The sequence below is a fragment of the Oncorhynchus keta genome, chromosome 14, assembly GCF_023373465.1.
Source record: "Oncorhynchus keta strain PuntledgeMale-10-30-2019 chromosome 14, Oket_V2, whole genome shotgun sequence".
Classification (NCBI taxonomy): Eukaryota; Metazoa; Chordata; class Actinopteri; order Salmoniformes; family Salmonidae; genus Oncorhynchus; species Oncorhynchus keta.
In genome coordinates, this window is record NC_068434.1 from 9,214,667 (window position 1) to 9,229,188 (window position 14,522).

At 43.1% G+C, this 14,522-nt stretch overlaps 1 protein-coding gene and 1 long non-coding RNA gene across 51 annotated transcripts; one reads left to right on the forward strand and one right to left on the reverse strand.

Annotated features, from left to right (window-relative positions):
* Positions 1-4,043: 4,043 nt before the first annotated feature.
* LOC118392843 (protein-lysine 6-oxidase-like) lies at positions 4,044-13,874 on the reverse strand. The gene is made up of 7 exons (XM_035784808.2): positions 13,051-13,874; positions 12,791-12,899; positions 11,071-11,202; positions 8,870-9,026; positions 5,595-5,690; positions 5,302-5,417; positions 4,044-4,613 (listed from the first exon to the last, which is right to left on the reverse strand). Exons 1-7 carry the CDS (start codon positions 13,685-13,687, stop codon positions 4,607-4,609), a joined length of 1,254 nt encoding a protein of 417 aa, XP_035640701.1. The 5' UTR covers positions 13,688-13,874; the 3' UTR covers positions 4,044-4,606.
* On the forward strand, positions 5,697-8,813 carry LOC127907191 (uncharacterized). 50 transcript variants are annotated; one of them, XR_008063645.1, is made up of 10 exons: positions 5,697-6,366; positions 6,401-6,434; positions 6,707-6,774; positions 6,809-6,944; positions 7,013-7,080; positions 7,183-7,318; positions 7,615-7,872; positions 7,926-8,114; positions 8,149-8,229; positions 8,292-8,797. It is a non-coding gene; the product is annotated as an uncharacterized LOC127907191 (long non-coding RNA). The 50 variants fall into 50 exon arrangements; XR_008063653.1 differs by having other exon boundaries at positions 6,843-6,944; positions 8,292-8,796; XR_008063622.1 differs by having other exon boundaries at positions 5,697-6,026; positions 6,129-6,366; positions 6,401-6,944; positions 8,292-8,813.
* Positions 13,875-14,522: the final 648 nt, after the last annotated feature.

Sequence of the window (14,522 nt, forward strand, 5' to 3'; positions counted from 1 at the left end):
GTAAGGAAACCATGGCTATAGAGCCAGTAAGGAAACCATGGCGATAGAGCCAGTAAGGAGACCATGGCTTTAGAGCCAGTAAGGAAACCATGGCTATAGAGCCAGTAAGGAGACCATGGCTATAGAGCCAGTAAGGAGACCATGGCTTTAGAGCCAGTAAGGAAACCATGGCTATAGAGCCAGTAAGGAGACCATGGCTATAGAGCCAGTAAGGAGACCATGGCTATAGAGCCAGTAAGGATACCATGGCTATAGAGCCAGTAAGGAAACCATGGCTATAGAGCCAGTAAGGAGACCATGGCTATAGAGCCAGTAAGGAGACCATGGCGATAGAGCCAGTAAGGAGACCATGGCTATAGAGCCAGTAAGTAAACCATGGCTATAGAGCCAGTAAGTAAACCATGGCTATAGAGCCAGTAAGTAAACCATGGCTATAGAGCCAGTAAATATACCATGGCTATAGAGCCAGTAAGGAAACCATGGCTATAGAGCCAGTAAGGCAACATGACTATAGAGCCAGTAAGGCAACATGGCTATAGAGCCAGTAAGGCAACATGGCTATAGAGCCAGTAAGGCAACATGGCTATAGAGCCAGTAAGTCAACATGGCTATAGAGCCAGTAAGTCAACATGGCTATAGAGCCAGTAAGGCAACATGGCTATAGAGCCAGTAAGTCAACATGGCTATAGAGCCAGTAGGCAACATGGCTATAGAGCCAGTAAGTCAACATGACTATAGAGCCAGTAAGGCAACATGACTATAGAGCCAGTAAGTCAACATGGCTATAGAGCCAGTAAGTCAACATGGCTATAGAGCCAGTAAGACAACATGGCTATAGAGCCAGTAAGTCAACATGGCTATAGAGCCAGTAAGTCAACATGGCTATAGAGCCAGTAAGTCAACATGGCTATAGAGCCAGTAAGTCAACATGGCTATAGAGCCAGTAAGTCAACATGGCTATAGAGCCAGTAAGTCAACATGGCTATAGAGCCAGTAAGTCAACATGGCTATAGAGCCAGTAAGTCAACATGGCTATAGAGCCAGTAAGTCAACATGGCTATAGAGCCAGTAAATAAACCATGGCTATAGAGCCAGTAAATAAACCATGGCTATAGAGCCAGTAAATAAACATGGCTATAGAGCCAGTAAGTCAACATGGCTATAGAGCCAGTAAGTCAACATGGCTATAGAGCCAGTAAGTCAACATGGCTATAGAGCCAGTAAGGCAACATGGCTATAGAGCCAGTAAGTCAACCATGGCTATAGAGCCAGTAAGTAAACCATGGCTATAGAGCCAGTAAGTCAACATGGCTATAGAGCCAGTAAGTCAACATGGCTATAGAGCCAGTAAGTCAACATGGCTATAGAGCCAGTAAGTCAACATGGCTATAGAGCCAGTAAGTCAACATGACTATAGAGCCAGTAAGTCAACATGGCTATAGAGCCAGTAAGTCAACATGGCTATAGAGCCAGTAAGTCAACATGGCTATAGAGCCAGTAAGTCAACATGGCTATAGAGCCAGTAAGGCAACATGGCTATAGAGCCAGTAAGTCAACATGGCTATAGAGCCAGTAAGTCAACATGGCTATAGAGCCAGTAAGTCAACATGGCTATAGAGCCAGTAAGTCAACATGGCTATAGAGCCAGTAAGGCAACATGGCTATAGAGCCAGTAAGTCAACATGGCTATAGAGCCAGTAAGTCAACATGGCTATAGAGCCAGTAAGTCAACATGGCTATAGAGCCAGTAAGTCAACATGGCTATAGAGCCAGTAAGGCAACATGGCTATAGAGCCAGTAAGTCAACATGGCTATAGAGCCAGTAAGTCAACATGGCTATAGAGCCAGTAAGTCAACATGGCTATAGAGCCAGTAAGGCAACATGGCTATAGAGCCAGTAAGTCAACATGGCTATAGAGCCAGTAAGTCAACATGGCTATAGAGCCAGTAAGTCAACATGGCTATAGAGCCAGTAAGTCAACATGGCTATAGAGCCAGTAAGTCAACATGGCTATAGAGCCAGTAAGTCAACATGGCTATAGAGCCAGTAAGTCATGGTCAAGGAGAATAACTGTGGATGTGGAATGTCATCATAAGATTGGTTGTTGAGCTCTTTGTTCATCTCTTTCCTCCATATCTGTTGATGGTGATGTTTCCTGTCAGTTCCAGGGTGTGGTTGAGTTGGAGGTACTGGGTGTCTCTTGGTTTGCGTAGATCATTCTCCCCTGAACACACACGTACAGTCATGCACACACACACACATGTACAGTCATGCACACACACACACACACACGTACAGTCATGCACACACACACACACACACACACACACACACACACACACACACACACACACACGTACAGTCATGCACACACACACACACACACACACACACACACACACGTACAGTCACGCACACACACACACACACACACACACACACAGTCATGCACACACACACACACACACACACACACACGTACAGTCATACACACACACACACACACACACACACACACACACGTACAGTCATGCACACACACACACACACACACTCACACACACGTACAGTCATGCACACACACACACACACACACACACACACACACACACACACACACACACGTACAGTCATGCACACACACACACACACACACACACACACACACACACGCTGTGTAAAATGGATTGTTTCCGAGTGTGCATTACTGTGTCCAAAAGTTTTTAATCATAAGGAGTAAAAGCCCTGTGGTGCTAGAAGTCAAAGCTCAATCGGTAAATTCAATGTTGTTCTCTGACTTCAGCAGTCTCATGGAGTCATCCCTGGGAGACATTGATCTTCACACACCCTTCACACCTAAAATATCTGAGTACAGTTAGTTACCTAGTGATGTTGTAGTCGTTACACAAACCGATAGTCGCTGTGAACATGTAGGGGTTCCAGGTGTGCGTTATATCAGCTATGATAAACTATGCCTTGCCTTTTTGAGTGAATGGTAGAGTTGCCACCGGTGACTGTGTTTGTTTGTGACCGAGTCATGAACTTCAATTAGTTGAAATAATACAAATGTCAAATATGTCAACAATCCTTCCTCTATAGAATCCATCTGTGGAGTAAATGTCATGAAAATCCATTTTTGTTCAAGTTTCGTGATGAATAGCTTTCTAATAGCTACAATAAGCTAACCTTCCTTTGTCAAGTAGTTAATGTTTCCTCTTTCAGAACCTGTTCATAATCCACTTCCCTGCCGGTGACTGTGTTTGTTAGTGACCGAGACATACATGGTTGTTGAATTGGTTCATTTTCAGTCCTGTTTCCTTCACCAAGTGGCACATGATCATTACAATTCAACTCATTGTGACAATACATTACATATCTCATCAGGCCATATTTTGAGGCCATGCTTTACCCTCAATACAATGGCTTGATACTCATGGTGTACAGGTCACATCAGGCCTGCGAGTAGGGTTGCAAAATATACAGGAAAATAAATCAATCCAAGAATCTTCCAAACGGGATCTCTGGAAAACCTGGCAAATTTCAAATATATTTTTTTAACCCTACCTGCAATTCACATTATTCTGAGTTAGGATATCCAACAGGTGGAATTTGTATTCACCCACAACCTGCATTCATAATGACTGCCAGGGTCAGGAACAGTGTGAGGAGAAGACCTAAACCATTAATACATGAAGGAAAAAGGACTTTTCATTGACTCTGAGTTAAATGTCAGGTCAGGTCAGCTCAGCAGTGCGGGGTGGCAGCGTAGCCTAGTGGTTAGAGCGTTGGACTAGTAACCTAAAGGTTGCAAGTTCGAATCCCCAAGCTAACAAGGTACAAATTTGTTGTTCTGCCCCTGAACAGGCAGTTAACCCACTGTTCCTAGGCCGTCATTGAAAATAAGAATGTGTTCTTAACTGACTTGCCTAGTTAAATAAAGGTAAAATAAAAAGTCAGTCAATCTACATGTGCTTTTCCTGTGAATGCCTATATGCTTTAAAATGAGTTAATATATTTCAAAACCCTCTCAATAAGAAGAATATACTGTGAAGTTTTATTTATTACATAACCCAAGTAAATGTAGCACCAATATTTCACGTATATTGTAAACATTGTTTAAAATGGCAACATTTGATTAAATATATCCATTATACTAAAACTTCCATACAGTAACGATCTTAAATTAGCACCGAAACAACCATTTTATGTATAATGTATACCACAACAAATCAATGAAACCTTTTACCATTCCAAACAAAATGATGCTTGTGATGATGAAATTTAAAATCAAATGTTATGTCACATGCTTCGTCAACAGTGAAATACTTACTACAGTCTTTCTCATCCATGACCTTTGTCTCTATCAACTTTGCACATTATGCTTTAAAAAAAGAAAGGTGAATAGTGTAATATGATATTGTTTAAACCAGGAATATTCATAAAGTAAAAAATAAAATAAAGAAATATGTTTTACGCATTGCAGGAAACTCAGACCATAAAATACTGTAAACAATAATGTCTTCATATTTGATCGTCCGTCCATGTTGGTTGTCGTCTTGTTTTGCAAATCATCGTAAAGCTTCTTCGGTGGTGTTTCCTTTGTTCTTAGTACCTGGATAGATAGATAGATAGATAGATAGATAGATAGATAGATAGATAGATAGATAGATAGATAGATAGATAGATAGATAGATAGATAGATAGATAGATAGATAGATAGATAGATAGATAGATAGATAGATAGGTAGATAGATAGATAGATAGATAGATAGATAGATAGATAGATAGATAGATAGATAGATAGATAGATAGATAGATAGATAGATAGATAGATAGATAGATAGATAGATAGATAGGTAGATAGATAGATAGATAGATAGTGAGGTAGATAGATAGATAGATAGTTAGGTAGATAGATAGATAGATAGATAGATAGATAGATAGATAGATAGATAGATAGATAGATAGATAGATGGTGAGGTAGGTAGATATATAGATGGTGAGGTAGGTAGATAGATAGATAGATAGATAGATAGATAGATAGATAGATAGATAGATAGATAGATAGATAGATAGGAAAACACATCATGCCAGCAATCATTTTCAGTATTGTATTTTACAGAGGCAAATCTTAAGTCCTTGTGTCCTCTCTCTCCTTGGCACTGAGGTTCCTCCTCTGAGGGGCGGAACCTCTGATCTTCTGCTACAATGTGCTTTGAGAAGGATGTGATGAGTCGGGACACAAGGGGGGAAAAAGGACATAGATACCCCCCCCATATTGTAAAAAAGACAGCACTCACGATGTAACAGTACACCCTGAAACCTGGACAGAGGTGCCACTGTATTGAACACTGCAACGAACAACATTATTGTCAAAGTTGGACTCTGGGACCTGGTGACCTGGGTTTACAGTGATCTGTAAAAAAATATATATAATAATAAAATGAAGGCATAAAGTATGTTAGGTTAGGAATCATTCACATCGTGTTGCTACAACAGTAATATCAAAAATGTTTATTTAATGGCATACAATATAAAAACAGGATTAGAAACCTCCTCAGCTAATAATATAGAACAAAGTATGGCAACAAACCTTAAGGATATACTTCCCAGGTGTCACATCAGTAATGTCAATCCACTGGCAGTCAATATCGGCATTATAGGTGTCATAGCATCCAGGACTCAATCCCTAAAAACAATCAACCCAAGACAAAGAGATTCATCCATTCAACTGGTTCAAAAAAGCCTGGTCCCAGATCTCGTTGCGCTATCATGTCCACTCCTTGTCACTTGGCATGGCTTGACATGATAACACAAGCAGATCTGGGACCAGGCTAGCACAACAGCACAAGCAGATCTGGGACCAGGCTAGCACAACAGGACAAACAGATCTGGGACCAGGCTAGCACAACAGCACAAGCAGATCTGGGACCAGGCTAGCACAACAGCACAAACAGATCTGGGACCAGGCTAGCACAACAGCACTAACAGGTAAGGGACCAGGCTAGCACAACAGCACTAACAGGTAAGGGACCAGGCTAGCACAACAGCACTAACAGATCTGGGACCAGGCTAGCACAACAGCACTAACAGATCTGGGACCAGGCTAGCACAACAGCACTAACAGGTAAGGGACCAGGCTAGCACAACAGCACTAACAGGTAAGGGACCAGGCTAGCACAACAGCACTAACAGGTAAGGGACCAGGCTAGCACAACAGCACTAACAGGTAAGGGACCAGGCTAGCACAACAGCACTAACAGGTAAGGGACCAGGCTAGCACAACAGCACTAACAGGTCTGGGACCAGGCTAGCACAACAGCACAAGCAGATCTGGGACCAGGCTAGCACAACAGCACTAACAGGTAAGGGACCAGGCTAGCACAACAGCACAAACAGATCTGGGACCAGGCTAGCACAACAGCACTAACAGGTAAGGGACCAGGCTAGCACAACAGCACTAACAGGTAAGGGACCAGGCTAGCACAACAGCACTAACAGGTAAGGGACCAGGCTAGCACAACAGCACTAACAGGTAAGGGACCAGGCTAGCACAACAGCACAAGCAGATCTGGGACCAGGCTAGCACAACAGCACAAACAGATTTGGGACCAGGCTAGCACAACAGCACTAACAGGTAAGGGACCAGGCTAGCACAACAGCACTAACAGGTAAGGGACCAGGCTAGCACAACAGCACAAACAGATCTGGGACCAGGCTAGCACAACAGCACAAACAGATCTGGGACCAGGCTAGCACAACAGCACTAACAGGTAAGGGACCAGGCTAGCACAACAGCACAAACAGGTAAGGGACCAGGCTAGCACAACAGCACTAACAGGTAAGGGACCAGGCTAGCACAACAGCACTAACAGGTAAGGGACCAGGCTAGCACAACAGCACTAACAGGTCTGGGACCAGGCTAGCACAACAGCACTAACAGGTAAGGGACCAGGCTAGCACAACAGCACTAACAGGTAAGGGACCAGGCTAGCACAACAGCACTAACAGGTAAGGGACCAGGCTAGCACAACAGCACTAACAGGTCTGGGACCAGGCTAGCACAACAGCACTAACAGGTAAGGGACCAGGCTAGCACAACAGGACAAACAGATCTGGGACCAGGCTAGCACAACAGCACTAACAGGTAAGGGACCAGGCTAGCACAACAGCACTAACAGGTAAGGGACCAGGCTAGCACAACAGCACTAACAGGTAAGGGACCAGGCTAGCACAACAGCACAAGCAGATCTGGGACCAGGCTAGCACAACAGCACTAACAGGTAAGGGACCAGGCTAGCACAACAGCACTAACAGGTAAGGGACCAGGCTAGCACAACAGGACAAACAGATCTGGGACCAGGCTAGCACAACAGCACTAACAGGTAAGGGACCAGGCTAGCACAACAGCACTAACAGGTAAGGGACCAGGCTAGCACAACAGCACTAACAGGTCTGGGACCAGGCTAGCACAACAGCACAAACAGATCTGGGACCAGGCTAGCACAACAGCACAAACAGATCTGGGACCAGCACAAACAGACAAACTGGGACCAGGCTAGCACAACAGCACAAACAGGTCTGGGACCAGGCTAGCACAACAGCACTAACAGGTAAGGGACCAGGCTAGCACAACAGCACTAACAGGTAAGGGACCAGGCTAGCACAACAGCACTAACAGGTAAGGGACCAGGCTAGCACAACAGCACTAACAGGTAAGGGACCAGGCTAGCACAACAGCACTAACAGGTAAGGGACCAGGCTAGCACAACAGCACTAACAGGTAAGGGACCAGGCTATCACAACAGCACTAACAGGTAAGGGAATCACAACAGCACTAACAGGTAAGGGAATCACAACAGCACTAACAGGTAAGGGAATCACAACAGCACTAACAGGTAAGGGAATCACAACAGCACTAAAGGTAAGGGAATCACAACAGCACTAACAGGTAAGGGAATCACAACAGCACTAACAGGTAAGGGAATCACAACAGCACTAACAGGTAAGGGAATCACAACAGCACTAACAGGTAAGGGAATCACAACAGCACTAACAGGTAAGGGAATCACAACAGCACTAACAGGTAAGGGAATCACAACAGCACTAACAGGTAAGGGACCAGGCTAGCACAACAGCACTAACAGGTAAGGGAATCACAACAGCACTAACAGGTAAGGGAATCACAACAGCACTAACAGGTAAGGGAATCACAACAGCACTAACAGGTAAGGGACCAGGCTAGCACAACAGCACTAAAGGGACCAGGCTAGCACAACAGCACTAACAGGTAAGGGAATCACAACAGCACTAACAGGTAAGGGAATCACAACAGCACAAGGAATAAAAAGATAGAACACTTTACACTGAATAGAGCCCGATCCGGTTCTGTCTCTACTATCGAATGGTGAAAGCTCTCAGATGCAAACTAATATTTATAGCCAGGCCTCTCTTCCCACTGGGCACATACAGTACAAGTACGTCATTTCAACACCTAGTTTTGGTAACGTAAATTCAACAAATGTCACCATGTCATTGGATTTCGGTTAAAAGTGGGGTAATTATTCCCTTCAATTTATGACTTTTTTTTGCAAATCCAAAGCAGTTTTCCTACATTTATTCAACATCATCACACAGATTTGTATTTTTCTGTTTAAAGAAAACTGTCTGAAGAAAACAAACACACATTGCATGCTGTTTAATGGGCTAGTATTATAGTGGAGCATAAGGTGATGATCACAGGATTGTATCCCACATGGCCACCTATTCACTATATAGTGCACTACTTCTGACCAGAGCCCTATGGACCCTGATAAGAAAGTAGTGCACTATATGGGGAAATAGGGTGCCGATACAGTAATAACAGACCTGAGTGTGAGACGTGCAGGCGAAGCGTCTGTAGTATCCCGGGTCACATGACGTGTCCTCCAAACAGAAGCTGGCCTTGTGTCCCTCGGCAACGCTCCTCTCTGAGCCGGCCTCCAGCAGCTCGTACAGACTGAACTCGTCCATGCTATGGAAGTGACTGGAATACACGGGACGTATTCCCATCAATGACCAGACCACACAGACTCTTAATAATGCACTGCTTTCAATGTTGGTATTGCAAGCGCAGTAATAACCTATACACACTAGTCTGTGTCGATCTGTTGAGAGCTCTCTCCACCACACCCCATGCCTGTGAAACTGTACAGGCTTATAGAAACCTGCTTAAAGGGATAGTTACATCAAAATATATATTTTAGTATTTTGTTCATTAGTCCACTGTTAAAACAATTCCCCAATATGTCAGCGGGCCAAGTTTTTGAAGAAAGAGCAAAAGCTGACCAAGACCAAGTCAAGGAAAGGATCATTGGTTATAGATCAAAAATCGGTTTCCAACCTCCTCCTAAAACTCGAAAAGCATTTTACAGGACAGTACTGATCCACTTCACTCAAAACTCATCCTCCTAAAACTCGAAAAGCATTTTACAGGACAGTACTCATCCCCTTCACTCAAAACTCATCCTCCTAAAACTTGAAAAGCGTTTTACTGGACAGTACTCATCCCCTTCACTCAAAACTCATCCTCCTAAAACTTGAAAAGCGTTTTACAGGACAGTACTCATCCCCTTCACTCAAAACTCATCCTCCTAAAACTTGAAAAGCATTTTACAGGACAGTACTGATCCACTTCACTCAAAACTCATCCTCCTAAAACTCGAAAAGCATTTTACAGGACAGTACTCATCCCCTTCACTCAAAACTCATCCTCCTAAAACTTGAAAAGCGTTTTACTGGACAGTACTCATCCCCTTCACTCAAAACTCATCCTCCTAAAACTTGAAAAGCGTTTTACAGGACAGTACTCATCCCCTTCACTCAAAACTCATCCTCCTAAAACTTGAAAAGCATTTTACAGGACAGTACTCATCCCCTTCACTCAAAACTCATCCTCCTAAAACTTGAAAAGCGTTTTACAGGACAGTACTCATCCCCTTCACTCAAAACTCATCCTCCTAAAACTTGAAAAGCGTTTTACAGGACAGTACTCATCCCCTTCACTCAAAACTCATCCTCCTAAAACTTGAAAGCGTTTTACTGGACAGTACTCATCCCCTTCACTCAAAACTCATCCTCCTAAAACTTGAAAAGCGTTTTACAGGACAGTACTCATCCCCTTCACTCAAAACTCATCCTCCTAAAACTTGAAAAGCGTTTTACAGGACAGTACTCATCCCCTTCACTCAAAACTCATCCTCCTAAAACTTGAAAAGCGTTTTACAGGACAGTACTCATCCCCTTCACTCAAAACTCATCCTCCTAAAACTTGAAAAGCGTTTTACTGGACAGTACTCATCCCCTTCACTCAAAACTCATCCTCCTAAAACTTGAAAAGTGTTTTACAGGACAGTACTCATCCCCTTCACTCAAAACTCATCCTCCTAAAACTTGAAAAGCATTTTACAGGACAGTACTCATCCCCTTCACTCAAAACTCAGTCACAGCAGCAGCTGGACAAGAGCAAAGAGACTTCTTCAAAAGAAAATGAAAACAGACAGATATGGGGACTCTGTTATTCCCAACAGCCACTAGGCTGTATAATAGTCTGTTATTCCCAACAGCCACTAGGCTGTATAATAGTCTGTTATTCCAACAGCCACTAGGCTGTATAATAGTCTGTTATTCCAACAGCCACTAGGCTGTATAATAGTCTGTTGTTTCCTCCAGTATACATCATATTGCACTTTTAAATGTGTAGCTTTAGAAATTTGAATGAATTATTTTCTGTAGTTTGTTTTTAACCACGTGTCCAAATGAATTTCCCCCCTGGTGGATAGTGAATCTGAATCTCTGAATCTGAATCTGAATATCTGAATCTGAATATCTGAATATGAATCTCTGAATCTCTGAATATGAATCTCTGAATATGAATCTCTGAATCTGAATATCTGTATCTGAATCTCTGAATCTGAATATCTATCTGAATCTCTGAATCTGAATCCTGAATATGAATCTGAATCTCTGAATCTGAATCTCTGAATCTGAATCTATTCATACATGTTTATGTATCATTATCCACAACTCACTGATGGCAGCTGTGCCATTCCCAGGCATAGCGAGGTTTGCTGGGCAGGAAGTCAGCAGTGCCCTGGTTCTTCACGCGCTGGGGGAACCGCAGCAGCACCCGGGTGTCGTAGTCGGCCACGCCCTGAGCAGAACTGTCCCGTCACAGGGGAAAACACATGGTCTCTTAGACATTCAAATAGTTCATATGTTAACGCACTTTATTCATGTCTCAATTCATTTATTATACAACTTTTTTACATTCCAGGAACTCTAGTCCAATCATTATTGACCCATAATCTTCACGATTAACTAAATAATTGAATTGATTCCTAAATTGATTCCTAAATTGATTCCTAAATGTCCTTTTGAACTGCTAAAAGGAAACTGGAGTCTGGCACTGTCGGTTACTACTGTTAATGAATATACAGCTACTATGGGTTTAACTACTGTAATACGTGTCAGAGCCATGACTGAGTGGTAACACTCCCCACTCTCTCAACACATGTACACACCAGGGTTCAATCCCTGGTAGACCCTAACAACTTTCCTGTCTGTAGCTATTGTAATTTCTAAATAAAGAATTTAAATATTCTTTACGTTGGAGTTCAGCATAGATACACAGCTAAAGAGTCATTTCATGTCTGGGCTTGGTTAAAACACCTAGCTATATACGCTGGGTGTACAAAACATGAAGAAGCCTTTGCCCAAGCCTCCCGAGTGGTGCAGTGGTCAAAGGCTTTGCATCGCAGTGCTTGAGGTTTCAATACAGACCTGGGTTCAATCCCAGGCTGTGTCATAACCGGCTGTGACTGGGAGTCCCATAGGGCGGGTTAGGGGATGGTTTGGCTGGGGGGGGCTTTACTTGGCTCATTGTGTTCTAGTGACTCCTTGTGGCCGGGCCGGGCGCCTGCAGTTAGATTTTGGTCATCAGTTGAACAGCGTTTCCTCCGACACATTAGTGCGCCTGGCTTCCGGGTTAAGCGAGTGTTAAGAGGCGTGGTTTGGCGGGTCATGTTTCGGGGGATGCATGACTTGACCTTCGCCTCTCCCGAGCCCGTTGGGAAGTTGCAGCATTGAGACAAGATCGGAATTGGATAATAAAAAAATACAAATAACAACATTTAAGAACCATTTGCCCTCAAAACAGCCTCAATGAATCGGGGCATGGACTCTACAAGGTGTGAAGCTGGCTGCAAGTCCTTTGGGATATGAAACAAACATTAAGAAACAAACAAACAGTGTACAAAAAAATTAAGAACACCTTCCTAATATTGAGTTGCACCCTCTTTTTACCTCCAGAACAGCCTCGGTTCATCAGGTCATGAAACTCTACAAGGTGTGAAGCTGGCTGCAAGTCCTTTGGGTAGTGGACCATTGTTAAAACACACGGGAAACTGTAGAGGGTGTAAAACCCAGCAGCGTTGCAGTTCGTGACACTCAAACCGGTGCGCTTGGCACCTACTACCAATACCCCGTTCAAAGGCACTTAAATTCACCCTCTGAATGGCACATATATACAATGCATGTCTTAATTGTCTGAAGGCTTTAAAAAAAATCCTTCTTTAACATGTCTCCTCCTCTTCATTTACACTGATTAAAGTGGATTTAACAAGTGACATCAATAAGGGAGCATAGCTTTCACCTGGATTCACCTGGTCAATTTGACATGGAAAGAGCAGGTGTTCTTAATGTTTTGTACACTCAGTGTAGAGTGGAATGGTCACTGCAGTATGAGAGTACCTTGCGAGGCAACCTTCCTCGGCTGCACATCTCAGATTGTACATGGGCAACCTCTGGATATAGGAGGAAACTTGAATATAGTATGGGTCAGGCACCAAGTCAGGGAGACCTGTCAATCATGTAACAAATGCAATTATTATTAAGTAGCCTAAAGCAAGCTGTTAAAAAAAAATGAATTGGAATAAAATGCCTTACAAATGTGAGAGAAAAAAAAATGCATTTAAAAAAGTGAATTACTGGAAGGGAAATATTGCACTTACCTCCGTGTTGATGATAACTTGTGCCATAACCATGCGGCTCTCTGCTTCTGGCTCTAGGTCTGTAGTACGCATCATAATAATTATAATAAGGGTTATAGGGATTATAACCAATGGATTTATAGGGGTTGTTCGGGTCATCTCCAACCATCATATCCTCTCTTCTCAAATTAGTCAGTGGTGGAGAGTTAGTAGATGTGGGTTTGTCGTCGGTGGGAGTTGATGGTGAAGGTCTTGAAGCAGTCTCCCGGTTCTCTTGGGGTCTTTCATGTCTAATCGCCCCATTAGGACGTCGACGCGCGGTGCGTAATTGCACACCCGGCGCTGGCCGCCTTGGAGAGCCTCTTGGCGCAGGGTATCTGTGCACATTCGTCTCTTCAGCCGTCTCATTATTGTTGATAACGACAACTATGTGATTCCGTTGAGCTGAACCTGTTTTTCGGTCTCTTCGTCCCGATGGCTGATATTCAGAACCGTGGCTAAGTATACTAAACACCTGCCCGTTGTGTTGCCATGGCATTCTCTGTCTTAAAGCTGCTGATGACGAAGCATCCTGCGTAAGAACTGTTTGCATTATGCAACTGAGGATGCATAGCTGTGTCAACGACAATAAGCAGGCTTCAAAGCCAAGACCCCTCATTATACTAATCAAATGAGTGAATGATATATCCACATGGAAAAATAGAAAATTAAATATAATTTGTTAGGTAGCAGAATTTTGGAGAATGTTCTCTCACTAACCGAACAGAATCAAATGTAGGCCTGTAGCGAGAGGAACTGTTGCTCAGGCAAATCTCGCATCTTGAACGCGCAAGTGGAGTGTGATGGAGGGGTGTGAGTTTTAAAGTTTCTCACAGTTACACAAGCGACATCCGCATGCGCGCTGCCGAGGAAGTGGAAGTGGTTGGCACTAGCACGGGCACGTCACGTCCCATGAATTCATATAACAATAATGGTGTCAGTGGTGCAAAACACATCCGGTTTTATAATACTAAGTATTGCCTTACTATAAATGTTGTTCTGTGTATTCACAGGGAACAAACCTTCTCTACATTATAAAATTAAATGAGTAGTTTTGCTTTTCAAATATTTCAGAAGATTTCGTAGAAGCTACATTTTTAAAGACAAAAAACAGTCGTAGGTGAAAGAGGATTGATCAAAATCAAATTGAGTTCTGAGAATTGTTGTTGACTTGTGTAAGATTGGTCTCTTTGTTCTCTCTCTCTCTCAATGCCTTTCACACTTTTTAGTGAGATATAATTTGTGGTGTTCCCTCACACACCAAGTAGTTCTTGGCTGCCCTGGAACCGGGAGTTGGTTTCCAAACCTTGATGGTTATGCATTGTCTTCGTTTGCTTTACTTATCTTGTAGGCCTGTGACACTTTTGCTGTTATAGCAACAAATGACCTCCTCTTACTCCTTGATACCATTTTTGGTATTTAGGTTACCTTTAAATAAATTATTCAGTAGGCTA